Source organism: Equus quagga, chromosome 9 (assembly GCF_021613505.1).
Source record: "Equus quagga isolate Etosha38 chromosome 9, UCLA_HA_Equagga_1.0, whole genome shotgun sequence".
Taxonomy (NCBI): domain Eukaryota; kingdom Metazoa; phylum Chordata; class Mammalia; order Perissodactyla; family Equidae; genus Equus; species Equus quagga.
Window position 1 is genome coordinate 61,021,704 of NC_060275.1, and position 19,065 is coordinate 61,040,768.

Sequence of the window (19,065 nt, forward strand, 5' to 3'; positions counted from 1 at the left end):
AGATGTCATTCAAATGGTAAACGATTAAACAAATTGTGGTACCTGTATAGCATGGAATACTCCTCAGCAATAAAAAGGAACTAGCTAGTGATAGACCCAACAACTTGGATGAATCTCCAGAGAATCATGCTGAGTGAAAAGCCAATCACAAAAGACTTCATACTATACAATGCATTTATGTAACATAGTGTAATGTTAAAATTTCAGAAATGGAGGACAGATTGGGGTTGCCAGAGATTAAAGATGGAAGGAGAGGGGACAGAGGGAGATGGGTGTGGTTATAAAAAGACAACACAAGCGATCCTTGTGATGGTGGAACTGTTAAAATCTTCACTGTGGTGGTGGATGCACGAACCTACTCAGGTATTAGTATTAAAACTGTATAGCTTAGAGTGTTAATCACATCAGCTAAAATATGGAAGCAACCCAAGAGCCCATCGATGGATGAGTGGATAAGTAAAATGTGGTCTATATATACAATGGAATATTATTCAGCCTCAAAAAGGTAGGGAATTTTGACACATGCCACAACCTGGATGAACTTGGAGGACATTATGCTAAGCAAAATCAGCTAGTCACAGAAGGGCAAATACTGTGTGATCTCCCTTATATGAGGTACCTAGAGTGGTCAAATTCATAGAGAAAGCAAGTAGAATGGTGGTGCCAGGGGCTGGGGGAGGGGTGTACAGGGAACTATGGTTTAATGAGTACAGAGTTCAGTTTTACAAGACGAAAAGAGTTCTGGAGATGTGTGATGGTGAAGGGTGCACAACAACGTGAATGTAACCAATACCACTGAAGTGTACACTTAAACATGGGTAAGATAATAAATTTTTTGTTATTTGTGTTTTAGCACAATAAAAAAGTGAAAAAAACTGTGTGGAACTAAACATACACACACACACATGCATGCACAAGTACAAGTAAAACAGGAAAACTGAAAAAGCTCGGTAGATTTTAATAATGCCGATATGCTGGTTGTGATATTATACTTTCAGATTTGCAAAACATTACCATTGGAGGAAACTGGGTTACATGTACACAGGAATCTGTATTATTTCTTACTACTGCATCTGACTTCACAATTATCTCCATAAACATTTCAATTTAAAAAAATAATTCTAAGTTACCTTTTACTAAGCACATTACATGTTACAAACACTGGGAAGATATCGCTCCATTATCTTATTTATTAGTTCATGTGAAAATTCTCTGATGATGTCAGATTTAAGAATGAAGAGATTTAGATACAAAGTGCAATGAGTCTACCGTAGACGTAACTTAAAAACCCGGTCTTTTTGATTGAAATGTCGTGATGTTTTCACTACTATACACTGCCTGAAGAAACACTTCAACCCCAGGACTGCATTATTTATGTTTGTGCAATGGATGTAAAAATGGAGAAAGCAATCAGCAGAGCCCAAAATGGAAAAGCTCAGGGGGCTTCCTAGATAAGAAGTCATCCCAGAAACATCTGCTAGACTAGATGACAATGTGTCATAATGCCACCACATTAAAATACAAAACACACAAAGGAGAGAGAGGCCCAGGAGAAAAAGAGAAATGAAATAAAACTTTGTCCTGTTCATAAGTATAATATATTTTTTTTCACTGATGATACAGAGAAAGAAGAGATGCATGGATATTCCTGCAATGGGATGTTGCTAATTTATCTCTCTACTGAAGTCTACAGGAGAGCAATCGAGGGGACAAAAGCAGATGAAGATTGAGAGCGAGTATAGGAAACAGCCTTCCAGAGGCCCTCCAAACAGAGCCCTAGGGAACAGTCATATCCGGCCTCACGGGAGGCAGCAACAGTAAGCAGTGCAGGAACTCGCCACCTGCTCTGGTCAGAATGGCCACTGCACAGACTGATGCCCACAAACACCAGCCACCCAAGAACACCATCACTCTGGTCATGAAAAAGGCATTTTGAAAGCCAACCCTAGAAATGTTCATCCATCCTTCCTTCCTTCCTTCCATGTGTCCTCCCTTCCTCCCCTCCCTCTTATTCATTCTTCAACTCAAGGTTCCCATGAGTGTCATCTCTATTCCAGGCGCTGTGATAAGCACTTGGAGCATCTCAAGAACAGAACAGATGAAGACACTTTCTTCATCAAAACTGCCCTTCTTCTTACAGAAAATTACATTTTACTTTATCAACGACAAGAGCCAAAGCTTCTCATAAAAATGGGATAATTCTTATTTTTGAAGGGATGCACTGACTCTGAGAATATAGCGCACATACAGAACATGCTCATGTGGATCTATTTTTGAAGTTGACGTGTGTAAATTTAATGCACAATATTTTATTTAAACCAATACATGGCCCTACCAAAGAAAAGGAGAGAGAAAAGAAGGAGGCTAGAAAAGCCACCTTAAACCCTCTGAATCTGTCTTATTATCCATCACACTAATATAATTTCTCTCTCTCAAAAGTTTTACCCTCAAAAATTCTGAGTCTTACTGTCCAGATATTTATAGAATATTTACTACAAGCTCTAGGAGGAAAAATATTAGACAATTTTATGAAATTTAAGCTTTAGTTGGAGAAAAAATAAGGAACACAATGAAAGAACAGAACAAGACAACAATGGCCAAAGGACAGATGGGAACAATAAAAAACTCACAGGAATGTGATCCTTCTCCACTACAGGACTGTCACCTCTTCCTTACCAAACCAACCAGGACGCCTAAGATACAGCCAACATGACCTTGAATACAGTTTCTGAACCTGCTGGTATAAACTCATAGATGCTCAGTATGGACTCACCAGTGTCCTTACCAGACTAGAGGCAGAGAGAGACTCAGCAACAAGCCAACAAACTCCACATTCCCCAGCACATTCACTGGCCCATGAGGCCACAAGGAAAGAAGTAAACACATGCTTATTTCCAAAACCTTCTTTGCTCTCCTCAGTCCTCCCACTGGAATACCAAAAAGCAAAGAAAGACAGCAACTTATTATAATACACTAAGAAAACAATAGGTGACCTTTTCAGTTCATTACAAACTTCCAAGAGTAAACTTCTGGAACATGGCAGGTTCCAGCACTGACTGACAGCTCATTGTAGAGACAAAAAGAGGAAAACAATCTTTATAGATACGTTTATGTGTGTGTGTGTGTACTCCCACATGCACACATACAAACATACACACACACGTTTTTATATATAAGTAAATATTTCACGACACATTTAGGTTTTATCCATAAGAAGGTGGATTACATGTTACAAGTTTGAAGCAATAAGTTCAAAGTTTCTTTCTAAAACTTGAGGCAAGTTTTTCAAAAGACTATTTTCCAGCTCTTTTTTAGTAATTTCAGTCAAAGGATGTATGAGCACAAGTTTTATTATCTGCTTCATCAAGTTTATAATTCACTATAGAAATGTTTCAACACATACCACAGTTATAAGGCAGGTATGATTTGTACTAAAAGTTTGCTATTTTGAAAAAAACATGATTAAATGAAGACAGCTGAATTTATGTGCTATAGAACAATCTTAGATCAACCTAACTTGATTTAACACGTGACCATTAAGAGATTTACTTTTTTGTTTCTAACAAACAAGAGGGTTAAAACATGCAGCTCAAAAGATGAGGCCTATCTTAAATAGGTTTCTTAAAAACAGATTTTAGAATCCCACACAAAGGTTTCCCTGTCTTGAACTCTTGCTGTCTGGCAAGTTTCCATCTTGTACATTTTTCTAGCCAGCAACCTTACCAAGAAGGCTTCAAAAGCAAAAATATTTTTGTTTCTTTTTGTCAAATAAGGGAGAACTCTATTGAAGGTATATTTATTGCTCTGGTGAAGTATAACAAGTGTATGCAGGACCCACTGGGAGCCCCTGGAATGTCTGAAAATGCCAGCATCCAGGGCCACAAAGCCTGAGGCCAGAGGAAACAAGAAACAATAACAGGAGAACACTAGGGCACCACTGAAGAAAGACAAAAGAAAGGTATAATGAATTGATCTGGGGATGTAGCTGTGTTTAATTTTATCAAACAGATAGAATACATTGAAAATCCATATTAGAAGTGAGGCTTGGCTCTTTTTAGGGATTCATACCATGTCTTTTCTTTCAAGAAGAAATTCAATAAGTCAAAAAACATTTATATATTGCATATATCCATGTCTCAGTTAACTTTCATATAAATTATCTAATTTTCCCTAGTCAACCATATGAGGTGGGTAATACTAACTTTCCTTTAGGAATGAGTAGGACTGACTCAAAAAAGTTAAGTAATTTTTCTAAGGTCACATAATTAGTGCACTGCAGAGTTGGGGCGTAATTCTAGGTCTATTTCACTTCTAAGTGTGGACTCTTTTCATGTTACCAAATTGCCTTAACTAGCAGGTATGACAGACTATGTATGTAGAACATATATTCCTACGTGTATATATATATACACATATTCATACATACCTATATATACATACACACATATATAAAACACACAACCATGCATACACATACACATCCTTTAATGCAAATATATATTTACATATATATATGTTCTAAATTTTTTACTTCAGATTTCAGTAAGGAATGTAGTAACCATCTATTTGGCCTGGAAATGTAGATGCAAGGAACAATTACATAACTTAGTCTTAACAGCATAAATTTTAAGAGAAGTCGGCAAACTATAGCTAATGAGCCAAATTGGCCCCAACCTCTGTTTTCATATTGCCTACAAGCTAAGGATGTTTTTAAAGTTTTCAATGGAGGGCGTAAATCAGAAGAAGAAGATTTTCTGTTAAATGAGTATTATATAAATTCAAATTTTAATGTCCATCCATAAAGCTTTATTGGAACACAGCCACACTCATTCATTTATGTGTTGTCTACAGCAACTCATGCACAACAACAGCAGAGTTGAGTAGTTGCCACAGAGACCATCTGGCCCGCAAAGCCAGAAATATTTACTATCTGGTATCCTGCTTTAAGAGAAAACTTTCCTGCTTGGCTCACCAACACACTGTCATTATTCTAGATAACAAGAAAGGATGTGTCAATAGCAATAGTTTGTCACAGCTAAATACGATAGGCCTTGCACTTCATGTAGGAGCCTTGTATTCCAGCAATGGCAGAGAGAAACCTCCTCCCTGGCTTGACTTGTTTCCTTTGTCTTACACAGGTGGTGTTTTAAATTCCCACTTAAGCCTGTAGTATCATTACTGATTTTTTTTTAAATGCCTAATTGCAATATACCAAAACAAAATCATAGAAACCAATTACTTTATAGACCTCAAAATACTGTATACAATTAAACTAAAAATAAAATAAAATAAAACCTAACTCATTTAGAAGTCAGATCTTCTATAAAGAAAATGAACTGAGAATTTATAACACTTTAATATTAAAACCTGACCCTGAGATCTCATTCTACACAATGTTCTTTAGCATTAGCTGGATTTCAGCTAAATGTTCATTGTTTGTTTTTACCAAAACACAGACATCTTTAGGAAGAATGTCTTTACCTTCTAGCCCAACCTAAATTGTGATTATATAAAAAACTGAAAGCTAAAGTGGTGGATCAGTATGACAGAATCAGAGAGCCATATCTTTTTCTGGAATAATTTTGCCACAACACAGAATTTAATTTTGCATCACCTTTTTTTGGAATTTAGCTTAACAGAAGATATAATCAATCCTAATTTGTGGATCCTCTATTTGTGAATTCCCATACTTGCTACTTTATTTGAAACTCCAAAATCAATACTTGCAAAGCTTTCATGGTCATTTGTTCACATGTACAGAGTAGCAAAAATGTGAGGTGCCCAACACATATGAGCCATCTGAGGCAGAACAAGGCGATGCTCTGCCTTCTTGTCTCAGTTCTCATACCCAAATACATGTCCTCATCCTGGGCTATTTAGTGCCATGTTTTTCACTTTTTGTGCCTTTAGTGATGATGTTGCTACTTAAAATGGCCCCAAGGCAGTGCTGAAGTACTGTCCAGTGTTCCTACACGCAGGAAAGCTGTAATGTGCCTTAGAGAGAAAAATACGTGTGTTAAATAAGTTTCATTCAGACATCAGCCATACTGCTGGAGGCTGAGTTCAATGTTGAGAATTAACAATATATATTAAATAAGGTGTTTTTAACAGAAGCACACCTAAAACAAGATTAGGTAGTGATCAGTTGATAAAAATGTTGTGACTAGAGGCTTGCAGAATAATCCCATATTTCCCACAAAATTCAGTGCTCTCTGTGACTTTAGAGCACTTAATGACCACAAATGAGAATCACTGAGTTCACGTGTTTGGATTCACAGAGTCCTCATTTCTATCAAAGAACTCGGGCAGAGGAAAGACTCAATACTCATTTTTGCTGATGGTTCCAATATATTATTTGCAGTCACAAGATGTAAAGAAATGCAGACTAGAGAGGATCAATATTTCTTAAGTCACTCAACAAATAACATCTCAGGAGACAAGGCGTCATATCCGTACTGTCTTTGGAGGCTGTGGGCAATTGCTCTCAGGTAGGAACAACAGGTTAAAGCCCTGACGGGTGCTCTTTCGTTTGCTCATGGAAAGCCATGCTAGATGTCGGCCTGTGAGGGGTTTGACTTCAGGCTCTCCTTCAGATGCCTGCCAAACGGGAGAGCGGAGCAGTTTAACACCCAGCATCCTGACCCTCCCTGCTTCAGTGAAGAGCAAAATGAGCTTTCCATGCTGCCACTGTCCTGAGCTCTGTGCGAGTGAAGAAAAGGGGTCTGCTGACCACCACAAACCCTACAGAAAATGTGTGCTGGAAGTCAGTCATCAGTTCTCCAGAACAAAGGGGATTAAACAGTACATGTCTTTCCTTCCAGACATAACCTAGTAGATCCTTTCTGATTTGATTTATCCAAAAACCAAAGATAGATCGTACCCATTTACAAATACTGCTGTTGTTGAGTTTTTTCCAGATGGGTTAAATAAAAAACAAGACACAGGAAAAGAAAAGTTTCTATAATGATAAAGAATCAAAGCAAAACCACAAACTGTGTGACCTTAAAAAATCAGGAACAAAATATTAAAGCATTTGTTTATATGGACATGTTATCAAAGTAAAGTAAAAATCTACTTTCCCAAAGTTAAAGGAGTTCAAAGGACAAGATTCACAGATTATCGGTGCTCTGTCAGCCCTATTCATTTAAATTATTCTTAAATGACCATCTATTTTTTCTACCAATAAACACAACTTTCCTTACTTTTATTTTTGTTTTCCCTTTCACTTTTGAAAGGACTAGTGTTCTTTTCAAATCTTTTATAATCATAGCTCAAATACTCATTCTATAAAACAGGACATAAAAGAAAATTAAGGTAGAGGAAAAAATAGGAAAGTTATAAGGCAGCGTGTTGTGAAGCAAGAAGCAACAGACCACAGAGAAGGATAAGATGTTAACCCAGAAGTACTTATCCTTGATCACCAAATAAATAGCACAAGCTAAGAATGAAACTTAGAGATGTGCTAAGTTTTTTAAAATAAATAAATAAAAACATTTTCTTTGAAGATGAAAATCGTCACGTGAATCGATCTACTCCCTAAATGCAGCACTGGGTTCATATGAAATTGACAGCCTAGGGTGTCCCCACTGATTTCTTAAAACAGACTGTTTATCTTTTTTAAGCACAAAATGCAGAAGATGGGAGCAACTGCTTAAAATAGCTTTCCTGATGGAGACAGAGTTATGTTTCACTGCCACCTCTAATTCCCCACATCATCCTAAAGGTATGAAGCAATTCAGTTGTCCTGCACTTGGAATAAGGGCCATAAGCTAAGGAATTTACGCAGTCAGAGAAAGTCGTGTTTTTCCATTGGTACATATCAGTATTTCCCAAGTATACTCCAGGGAATACTAGACTTGAGATGCTCAGCAAAAGCCCAAACTGATGCCCAAACTCCAGCTGCGTACCCGTACCCGCCATTTGTCCCTCCTGGAGATTCAGAAACATTCCCCAGCTCTGAAATGGCATGCAGGACAGAATGTATTCAACTTTGTTTAAATCAGGGCTTCTTTCCATTTGGTCAACTAATGCCTTTCCACATGCCTGGGATTTGTGGAACACAATCCAGAAAACACTCACTTATTCAGACTTAAAACACTGTCTCTGAGCAGCAAACATATGTGGAGCTGTTGCCACTCAGGGTGGCTTTACATGACTTTCTGGTAAAATAAGTGGGCTGAAGGCAAAGACAGCAAAGGGACCCAGGTGGCCATGCAGGGACTAAAGGCTGGAGCTTAATGTGAAGAGATGGGCAAGATCAAGTCATTCCCATTCCCTGCACTCCTCCTTTACAGGAACAGTGTCGGACTGCTAAAGGGTAAATCTTGGTTTAGCCTTCCTAAAGTGTAGATCCCTTTGTGTCCTCACTGCACAGAGAATTTAGAGTGGGGCTCAGCTGGAATCCACTCTCCAGCTTCCCCCAGGACCCTGCACTACATCTAAGGCAGGTGTTTTTACAGGGAGGCCCCAGAGAAACAAAAAGGCTCTGGTCATTCCATGACATCCTCACATTCCCTCTGTCACTGCCCACCGGCCCCCAGCCCAACCCCTTTACTGAGAGGCCTTGGGGAGGGGCTTTCACCGTCACCTATGCATTTTTCTCTTTGCAAAGCAACCATCTGTATTAAAGATCACTGCCTCCTTGGGCTCTGACTGGATTCAGAGTCACCATATTCCAAAGCAGGGAAAAAGGCAGTGAGCACGGGCTGCCGGCGATGTCTCTGGGGGCATGCAGGGTTAGGAACCCAGAGAAAGTGATAGGGGGCCTCTGGAAACTTGTGGGACCAGGGGAGAGGAGAGACAAGGGGAAGAAGCAGAATCAAAGGAAATCTTTTTGTTTTTAATTAGCACAAAAAGCAAGATGGTGCTTGTGAGAGGAAAATGCTATTCTTAAAATGGCAGGAAGTCAATGTCCACATCAAAGGCGCAGATGCAAGAGCCCAGGTACCTCTCACTGCTGCTGCCCAACAGAGGGGCAGGTTCTGAGTAGCAGCAATTAGGACAAACATTAATTAAGGAATTAAATATGTGTTAATCACCAAATACTTGGCAATTTATGTTTTAAGGAACAGTAATTAACCTGCAATTAGCTGCATCCTGTGCAGGTTACCATTAGATTTGTACCTATGGAAGACTATTCTCCTATAAATGGGAAAAGCTACAGAAAATGTGGTAAAAACACTTAACTCTGTTAAGAAAAGTTGTACAACTCTATAAATGCCTAATAAAGATAATGTTAGGGAAAGACTGTGAAAATGAGAGATGCCTAGGAAAACCTAGATGTTTCTCAAAAGGACACAGGGCAGTTGTGTCTTGTTGTGTTGAAAGTCTCCCCCAGTCCAACAACTACAGGCTCAGATTCTGACCAAGGTGAAAAATGACTCAGTATGCTGCAGCCAAAACTGAGTGAGAAATGGACATTCTTGACAAAAGCAGAGGGGAAGGGACAGGACAGACAGAAGGAGCCCAGAACAACAGTTCCAAATCATGCTTCCCAGAGCACTGGATCCCCGAGATGAGGTAAAGAGTCCAGGGAATGCTGACCCCCGACCCTGCGATGCCTCCCCTCGCAGTTGTGCGTGACAGCAGTTCTCAGACGCTCTGGTGGAGAGGAACCTGGTTCACTTCACTTCACCAGATGTTTCCCTAAAGCGTTTCTTCCCAGAACCCTTTTTAACTGAACACCTTTGCCATTCCACTAAACACACTGAAGGAGGGACTTAGCAGGGACAAAGCACTCAACTAGTAGCTGTTTCTCTTTTTACTGCCTTCCACAAACCTTAATCTCAATAAACTACCACCATTTATTGAGAGGCCAGCACGTCCCAAACGTGCTTTTCCTTTCATCTTCACACCCTGCACAGTCTTTATATTTAGTCCCATAATTAGGGAAGTGAGGCTCAGTACATTTAAATCAGTTGCTCAAGCTGATAAGGAAGCAGGGTTGATATTCAAATCCAGTTTTGTTGGACCCAAAGCCTATGTTCTTTTACTACACTATGAAGCTGCCCATTTTCAAGCAATATTATAATAGGAAATTCTTTAAAAGAGTTAATTCATCAATCTTAACATATTGCATCAAAACTACTTAATAAAGTGTGAAAAGTATCTTATAGAAATACACTAGGATTTCAATTATACAATCACCTTACACTAATTTTTTAGATCTCTATAACGTAACTTGCAGCCTAAACACTAACCTAGAGGTGCTGTCTGGGGGAAGCTGAGTATCTCTGCGCTGAGAGACGGTCTCTCAAGAGCACCATCCTCTTTAGATGTCCATGTCCTATTACCTTGTCCTCAGCTGTTGGGCTCCAAAACAGCCAATCTGTATTCTAAGAATGCATCATTTGGATGTTGACTTTTATAAACCACGTTCATAAAAGAAAATGTCACACACATGCATGCACGTGTGATACCAGAAAACTATTTTTTATATTTTGTGATTAGAAATATAACAGTCATGTAAAGCACACTCACATCCTCAGGCTAGTGCAGACCTCCTTATAGAGAAGTCTATCTTGGAAAATGCTTCAGAAGCAGACAGGCTTGCGCATTGTTCCCGTTTTTAAGAGCATCAGGATACGACAGTCACCTCCTCAGTAAGGGTGTGCTAGCCCCATGGGCTGGGGGCTGCAGTCCACAGCAGGGAAGCCCCTACCTGCGGCAGCGATGCCTGAACACAGACAACTCATTTTTCTGATTGTCTCCAGTTGGGCTGACACCTTGGGCCAGAAGTGGAAATAGGATCTGGTAGGTGTTTTCCTTCTTCTTCACCTCTGTTAGTACAGCTTGTGTTTCTCATCCAAACTGGGAAATACCATTCAGGTCTTATATGGCAATTTTAAGGCTTAACGTTCGGCGTTTGGGAAGTTTCCTGCTGACGTCTCTCTTGTATCCTCTACAGAGTGCCATTTACCTAACAGCTTATGCTACTATTATTGTAATGACTTCAGTATGTTTACTGCCCAGCAGATAAAGGGGAAATAGACGGAAGTACAACCTTAACTGTGCTGTTAAAACTTTAAAGGCTGATGCTTGGTTGGGAGTGCTCAGGAATTGAATGAAAAGTGCATTTTCAGGGTATCCAAACCCTTTACAGTTGTTGATCACCAGGTTCTTAAACACTTAGCAATGCTATATTAAAGAATCTCTACAAATCTACCTTTAAATCCAAAGTCTGAAGCTATTTCTAATGAATTACCCATTGAACTAAAAAGTATAATAGGAATGAAGTTCCAGTTCAGTCTGGCAGGTCACGCACTGCTCAGTAACGTGAAAGAGGTCACAGAAGGAAGTGGGAGAGCTTGGGGGTGAGGGGTCAAAGGTTCACAACCGGGAAGGCAAAATATTTTACTCAAAATGTTCAAGAAAGTGAGAATTCATTGAAAATAACAATGGTCTGATATACAGGACCACCTTACTTTCAATACAGTTTGTTAATTCCTTTTTAAAGGCTGGTCTCCTAACACTGTTTATAAATTAAATTATTCCTTTAATTTTGACTGTATAAGCTAAGTTGATAAAGCCTTTATGGATTGACAGTTCTGCCCCCCTCAAATTCGTATGTTGAAGCCCTAAGCCCTGATGTGATAGAATTTGGAGACAGAGCATTAAGGAGGTAATTAGGTTCAGATGAGGTCATGAGGAGCCACTCTATTGGAATTAGTGTCCTCATAAGAAGAGGAAGAGAGACCGGGGCTCACTCGCTTTCCACATGCACACACAGAGGAAAGGCCATATGAGTGCACAATGAGAAGACAAGAAGGTGGCCATCTACAAGCCAGGAAGAAGACCCTCACCAAGAATGGAATCTGCAGGCACGTTGATCTTTCTGGTCTCCAGAACTATGAGAAATAAATGTCTGTTATTTAAGTCACCCAGTCTGTGGCATTTGTTCTAACAGCCCAAGCTGAATAAAACAAAGGCAAAATAAAAATCTAAGATCTGGATTGAAACCAATGCCAAAACCAATACAATGCACTGAGCTCTGGAAGTTGTGAAGGGTTCCAAAAGAGCTCACTCCTAGAGGTTTTCAGTGGGCACCATTAAGGTGAAAGAGAAGAAAACAAGGGCAAAGGTGGGCAGGACATGCCTTCTGATCTGTCTAGGAATGTGTCCTACTAGCCTCCATCCAGCAGATGCCTGGAGACTAAGAAGGACCTAGCTCAGGTCCCAGAGGAGCAGTGGGACGTCACCGAGCTGGGCCTTATCATCTTTGGGAAGGTCTCCTCCAAAGGAAGTTTCTAAAACACTCAGCCTCTTAGCCTAGTCCACTGTAGAAAAGCCTTCTGAAGCCTAGCTAGCCAAACCCACTTCCACTGCTTCCATGTTAATCCCATGAAGGAAGAACTTCGTCCCAGAGGCCATATTTTTTAATTAGATCACTGATTGGTTATTAAAACATTTATAAAAAAGAAGATTATTCATTAAATAGGATATTTTCCCTCGGCAAGAAAAATTAGTTTTTAGTATTTTTTGTTTCGTAAGTAAAAGCAGTATGTGTACATTAGGGAAAATTTAGAATAGGACAGATGACAGAAAGAAAAAAATTCAAATCACTAGCTGGGGAGATACCACTTTTTAATATATTTATTTCAGCATATATTTTAGCCTTTTATAAATATATAGTATATATATTTAATGTAAACAATGGAATTTAACATATTGTTTTATACCGATTTTTTCCACTTAACAATATAAGCTTAAATACATTATTAAACAGTCTTACATAACATTATTCTTAATCATTGTAAAATGAACTTTTGTACTGTGGTAGCATAAATTTACTAATCCTCTATTGTTGGAAATACTATTTCTGATTTTTCATTATTATAAATAAACTGTCATGAATATACTTGTGTCAATTATTTGCAAACGCTCTTTTATTATTTCCTTTGGATGAATTCCTAAAGTAGATTCCTAAATTTAGACATATCTACATTTTTAACACTTTTAAAATGCATTGCTGAAGTGTACTCTAAAAAGATTCTAACAATTTACACGTGGACTAACAAAGCTTTTACTACCTCTTCACTTCCATTTATTTATTAAATACCAGAAATTGTTGTAGGTACGAGGGTGCAAAGATAAATTAAGCAAGAAATGTACAGCCCATTTCTTCCCAAAATCAAATCCAGGAATAGAGAAATTGGGGATTGGTGCATCTTCCCTAATAAACACCAAACCCATAGGATGGATTCCGGGTGCTGTTCATGCCATTTGGATGACAAGCAGCCTTCAAGAAGACCCAGTTTTCCCATCCCTGAGTCTAGCCAAGCACCTCAATTCAACATGAGAGATGATCTGGGAGACATGTTCCAGTTGGCTCCTGAGTGAGTCAAAGGAATTAAGAAAGGGAAAAGGAAAATATTGCAATCCTCTTAATGCATCCTCTTAGCTTGAAATTAATTGAGTATTCTTAACAGCAAGTTATATTGTAAAGGCGTTGTGGGCAAAATGAAATAGAGCGGCCAATGCCATTGTCACTAATTTCTCACCTTAGATCCTGAGTTGGGATGCTCTGTGGTGCAGGCACTCGCCGACAGGACAGATGTGACATCATGATTGCTTCGTACTACTACTTAACTGCTCCTGGGCCTCCACCCTTCACTTACTTTAAACAAGAACTCAAAGTGGGCAAGTGGGTCTCAACAGAACACCCCAAATAACAGGACAGCAGCCCCCCTAAAGACAAGGACTCAGTTCACATGCGTAATGGGTGGGAACAGGGACCTGCACCTCACTAGCCAGTCTCCACAAGGGGTCCATCATAATAACTTATTTACTCCTGAGATCCACTCACAGGAGAAGGGGCTGCTTCTTTTAGAATCAAGTGCTGTCTCCCTGGGTCAGACAGGGCTTACTTAAATACAGAAAGTAACATTTCCTTGCAGAAGGCACTCCCTGCTCTGCTGCAGGTTACTGCTTTTATTTTTTTAAAACAATAGATGCATAAACAAGTTTGAAGGGTATTTTACTCATTTCTCAAGGTAGTGTAACAACAAACAAAGCCTCAATATGCTCCCTATCAAAAAGCATAAGCTTTCCCTACATTGGCATAAAATATACCAACACTTCTTATACTTTCTCTGATTAGACTAATATAAAGGCAATTCATAACTTTAGAAGTTAGCGGATGCATCAAAACACGAAATGAAATCAAAGAGCATACCTGGTAAAAGTTAGGCCAAAAAGTACTAATGGCCAGTTCTGCCCTGTTCCATGTTCGCGTCGGGTCTCCAGATATATTCCAGATAGGATTCCCCAAAGGCCCATTATTGACCTTCACGTAGACACTGAGTATCCCAGGAGCAGAATTACTCTTGCTGGATACAAAATAGTGAAAATCAATGCAGTGGGTATCATTTTCTTTAAGCTGAGGTAAGAGGAGGTGGGCTCTCTGCCCCTCAGGTCTCCCAGATGTGTTCACCAACATGAAAGAGCCTATGAAAACAAAATCAAAGGAGAGTCACAATGAGAAACACTACTTTCCAGGCATTTCTGAAAAGCCACCATCATTTACACGAGTTGACACTGCAACTCCACATATCTTACTTAGGTTTTAAAAGTCCCATCTCTTTCATATCTTTTTACCCCCAAAGTGTTCTCAAGATCAGCAACCGGAAAATTCCCTTGATGTCACCGCAATTAGCCTCCTAAATAAAAATATGCATAATTTGCAGACCTGCACTGATCAATCTGGTAGTCACTAGCCACATGTGGCTATCTAAAAAAATAATTTAAATTCCAAAACATTAAAAGTTCAGGTCTTCAGTCACATTAGCCTCATTTCAAGCACTCAGCAGCCACATGTGGCTAGCTGCTACCATATTGAGCAGCACAGATACTGAACCTTTCCATCATCTCAGAAAGTTCTATTGGACAGCACTATTGTATAACGGTACCACCAGTTAGTCATCATAGCCACTTTAAGATTCTCGCATAATCTAGAGAAACATTACAGATTGGTCTGGTTTGTGGAATCTTAGAACACACTATTAGCCCTAGGATGCTCCTTATTGTCAATATAATATGATTCTCTTGCAGTTCAGCACCACAACCCTGCCCCACTGCTGTAACCGTTGACTTCCTTGACAGTGGAGGTGTTTTCATGACAGGGTATGACTGAGCATAGTGATGTGATTGCTGTGCCAATTGGAGGATGGTCATTCTCAGAAATCCCTATGAGGTTTTCGTATCTGTACATCTGTGGCACTAACCAACCCATAAGTGCTGAAGAATTTCCAGATAGATTCAAGCTTTCCAGATACTCTGGCATCAGAGATGTCATTTGGGCCCTCCTCATGTTTAAGATCAACAGAAAAGGCAACTAAAAAGATTGTATGAATTTTATATATCACACAAAGAGAGATAAAAGCAAAATGTTCTATGATGAAAGGGAAAACAGGTCATCCTAAGTCCTCTTTAGCAGAGAGGAAAAATATGCTGAAATTCCAAGGAGGAAGTACATTTAAATTTGGAGTACACAAATGGAAAAAAAAAAATACTACTTGGGTGAGGTTAAACTCATGATTTCTACTGGGTGAGCAGACTATTATCAACAATTGAGTATTCTTCTCAAAACTTCCCTTATTGTGAACCATAATCTTCAAAGTAGTGTGTGTATGTATGTATGTGTGTATACATCCACACATATCTATAAACATACAAACACAATACTAGAGAAAGTGTGTATTTTTAATCTTGTCTACAAACTGAAGTCCTAAACAGAAAAATGAGAAGACTACCTTTCCCACAGAATTATTATAAGGACTAAATAAGATACATAAATGTAGACATATCCTTTATAAATTAACAGTCTATTATTAAGGGATCAATATTATAAAATGTTTGCTTCTGGCTTTTACCCTCAGTATGCCCTTATATGAGGTGAGGTATTGTTAATGCCATTTACAACAAACAGGAATTGAGTCACAGAGGAATTAGGAAGCAGTTTATCCAGATTTTAGGATGAGTTAGTGACAAAACCAGAACTGTGAGCTTCTGCGTTTCCAGCCCATTACTCATCTTGCCACACTCCAATACCCCATGTTGCTTCATGTGCCATTTGAGCATATATGAAGAAAACAGACCCCTCACGACAGTGAAGCAAAATCATAGTACCTATGTGAAAATAGAGCAATTTTTCAAGAGATGAATGCCATGCACCTGGAAATACGAAAGCCAAGCCACAGGGAACGGTTATCTACAAGACGTGTGTCCCAGCAATGAGGAAGAACTGCAAATGCGACTTAAGAAAGAGTTGGGGTCAGAGAAAGGGAACAGGTTCCAAGAGAATATCACTGAAATAATTCGGGTTAGCTAGAGTCTGCACAATGCAAAGTAATCTTCAAAATGCGCAGGGCTCACCAACCCCATCATAAATCTAAAAGCAGGCTGTTAATGTTTATAAAATGAGTTTAAATTCTACTTTTCCACTTTTAGCAAAATATAAGTGGATTTACTCCATATTCTATCATCTGGAGCTCTGTTATCTACAACATAGTTACCATGTACACTCCTACTGATGGGGCTGAGGTGTGACATGGCCTTGAGGCCAAGCGTGAATCACCAAAATCTTTAGTATTGCCACACTGCCAAGAGTATGATTTCTTGCAGTGTTTCCATCAATTGAACTTGGGCAGCCGGGGTGGTAAACAGGGCCGTATGCAAAGGATGGCCAAAGCACCTGTTCCCACACCCCGTGAAGTCTAGCGTGGATGCTTGGATGAAGCTGAAACGGGGGAGTCTCTTCCCACATGTTGCCATAAGCTGGGTAACTTTCTACCATTACTGCTCAGGAAATCACCAGGGTTCCCTAAAATACCATTTTCCTAGTTACACAGCCTGTCCTCCAACACTCACTCCGCTGTGCTCCATTCCAGCACAAAATGCTCTGTCAGCTTTTGAGCTGTCTGAAGTATACAGAAATTTTTATCTTGAGGTCACGGTGAAATTCAGGTACTCTAAGTGACACACACTCAACTGATCCTAATTTTTATACTCCTTTCTCCCTCTCCCCCCCCCCCCCCCCCCCCCCCCCCCTCTCTTTTACTCCCCCCGCCACCGGGAACCCCCCCCCCTCCCCCAGTTTTCAAGCCAGAATATAGTCTGTTTTGTTACATGGCATGCTTCTGTAATGCATATTAGCTCACAAAGGGCAGTGACATCTATCTAACACAGGAGTCCCTTTGGTTCATGTGCAATTTTTTACAGGACATTAAAGTTTTAGAGTGATTGGGGCAAATTTTTTCCCAGATAAAGGAGGCTACCTGGCCTCCTTTAAACAAAGCTAAAAATCCTACAGAAGTGCCTTTGTTTAGCATAAGAAGTGGCAAGAAGTTTAGTGGTTTAAAGAGCCATTCCTCTTCCCACTCTCTTAAGCTGTCTGGGAAACTGCGAGAACAGATGAAGAAACTGAAGCTTCTGCTCCCCTTCTGTGTTGAAAAAGGAGAGAACTCTCACTGATGAAGAAGATAAACCCTGGGTCATATTTTTAAGTCACCAGAAAGTGGTCTCTATCAGATGGCAATGACTTCAAGGACCTCTCTAGTGAGGAGGAGGAAGCTGGAGCCCCAGGGTACAGGGCTCAGGACGTACTCGCTAGGATTCTAAGTTAAGGAGACAGTATTGTTATTAGGGTTGTTACCATTTTTGTTGGTTCCCTGGCTACAAAGCTCCATAGATTTTTGAGTGGTCAACCCCATTTTTCTCACAAGATCTATCACTCTCAGTGCATCATTTTGTGAAATTAGTCAGAGGTTTTCCAAGAACACATATGGCATTGGTAGGAACGCCTACTTCACTGCGCTGTCTTCCTCCTTCCCTTGTTCTGGCCCACAGGAAGCAATTCCGTCTGGACTGCCCCACTGTCACGGGCAGAGTTACTCTCCTTCCAAACTGTCCAGAAACCAAGTAAGCAGCACTCTGATGTCAATATGCACAATTTTTTAGAGGAAAAGTCTCTGTTTACCCAGCACTTGTTCCCTGGGGTCTGGTCCCCTGAGAGATCTCTTTTTTCTTTCTCCAGAGGCTTGCAGCTGGTATTCCTATGCAGCCCCCACAATGAAGAATTAATGCATATAAAGGAACTTGGGACAATGCTTGCCACATAGCACAAGATCAAAAAACGTTTGCGATTATCATTATGATTACTTTGTTTCCTAATACCTCCTAAATTCATGGCTTCTCTAAATTATCTGTAATTCTTTAGCATTTGGCTCTATATATTTCCACTTGTCTGCTTCACAGACCTCCTGGTCCTATCCTAATTCACTTAAGTGGTCATTTTTCCTTTCCTTATGAGAGAGCAAATATTTTTTGAAATATTACAAAACCTTCACCTCAGTTAATCTCTCCCCTACATTAAGCTTTGGGGAGGGAATCTGCATTTCTGTGTGTGGTCACGAAGACTTACCTTATGGCTTCAAAGTATAGAAGATGACATTTCAGTAACACAAGTATTTCCTGACAGTGCTGCACTATTGTTTTATGGTGAGTTTACAGAAGAAAGTGTGAATACTTCTGTTTAGCATAGTCTAGCAACCCAGAATCCTGGGGTAAATTCACAGTTGTGCAAAATGGAATGGCAGGTGGGAGGGAAGAGATGCCTTTTAATTGCTTGAATTTATCACCTATCTGCTATGAAAGTAAAGTCAACTCACAAACCCAAACCCACCGTTTAAAGAAATAAAAGCATTTCTATTCAATTTTAGACTATTAAGTCTGTTTTTTAAAAATCTCCCTATATGGCTGAATGTTTAATTTTCACCTTCTACTTCAGTGTTTTGACTGTGAGGAAATGCATTTTCAAAGAGTAATTGGGTCTCCCTCAGTAGGTACTTTCTTATCTCAATTTTTTTTCCCCTACAAAAAACACTCCAACTGGGCAAATAAATAAAAGAAATCAGAATTCCAATTAGCATAGAAATTCTGTTTGTGTTCAGATAACAAAACACCCTCTAGTCACAAGTACAGAAGTAGAGAATGCAACATCGCAGGTGAATGAAAAGGGCTCCACGTAATGGAGTCGGCTTCAGAAGGGGCAGTCTTTACATGCAGTCT

General features: G+C 39.6%; 1 protein-coding gene across 8 annotated transcripts in view; it reads right to left on the minus strand.

Annotated features, from left to right (window-relative positions):
• PTPRM (protein tyrosine phosphatase receptor type M) overlaps positions 1 to 19,065 on the minus strand; it is a 773,187-nt gene that overhangs the window by 450,955 nt on the left and 303,167 nt on the right. For all 8 annotated transcript variants that reach the window (XM_046671284.1, XM_046671289.1, XM_046671288.1 and 5 more), the window contains exon 3: positions 14,174 to 14,445. In XM_046671284.1, coding sequence (XP_046527240.1) covers positions 14,174 to 14,445 — 272 coding nt within the window. The remainder of the gene's footprint in view (positions 1 to 14,173; positions 14,446 to 19,065) is intronic.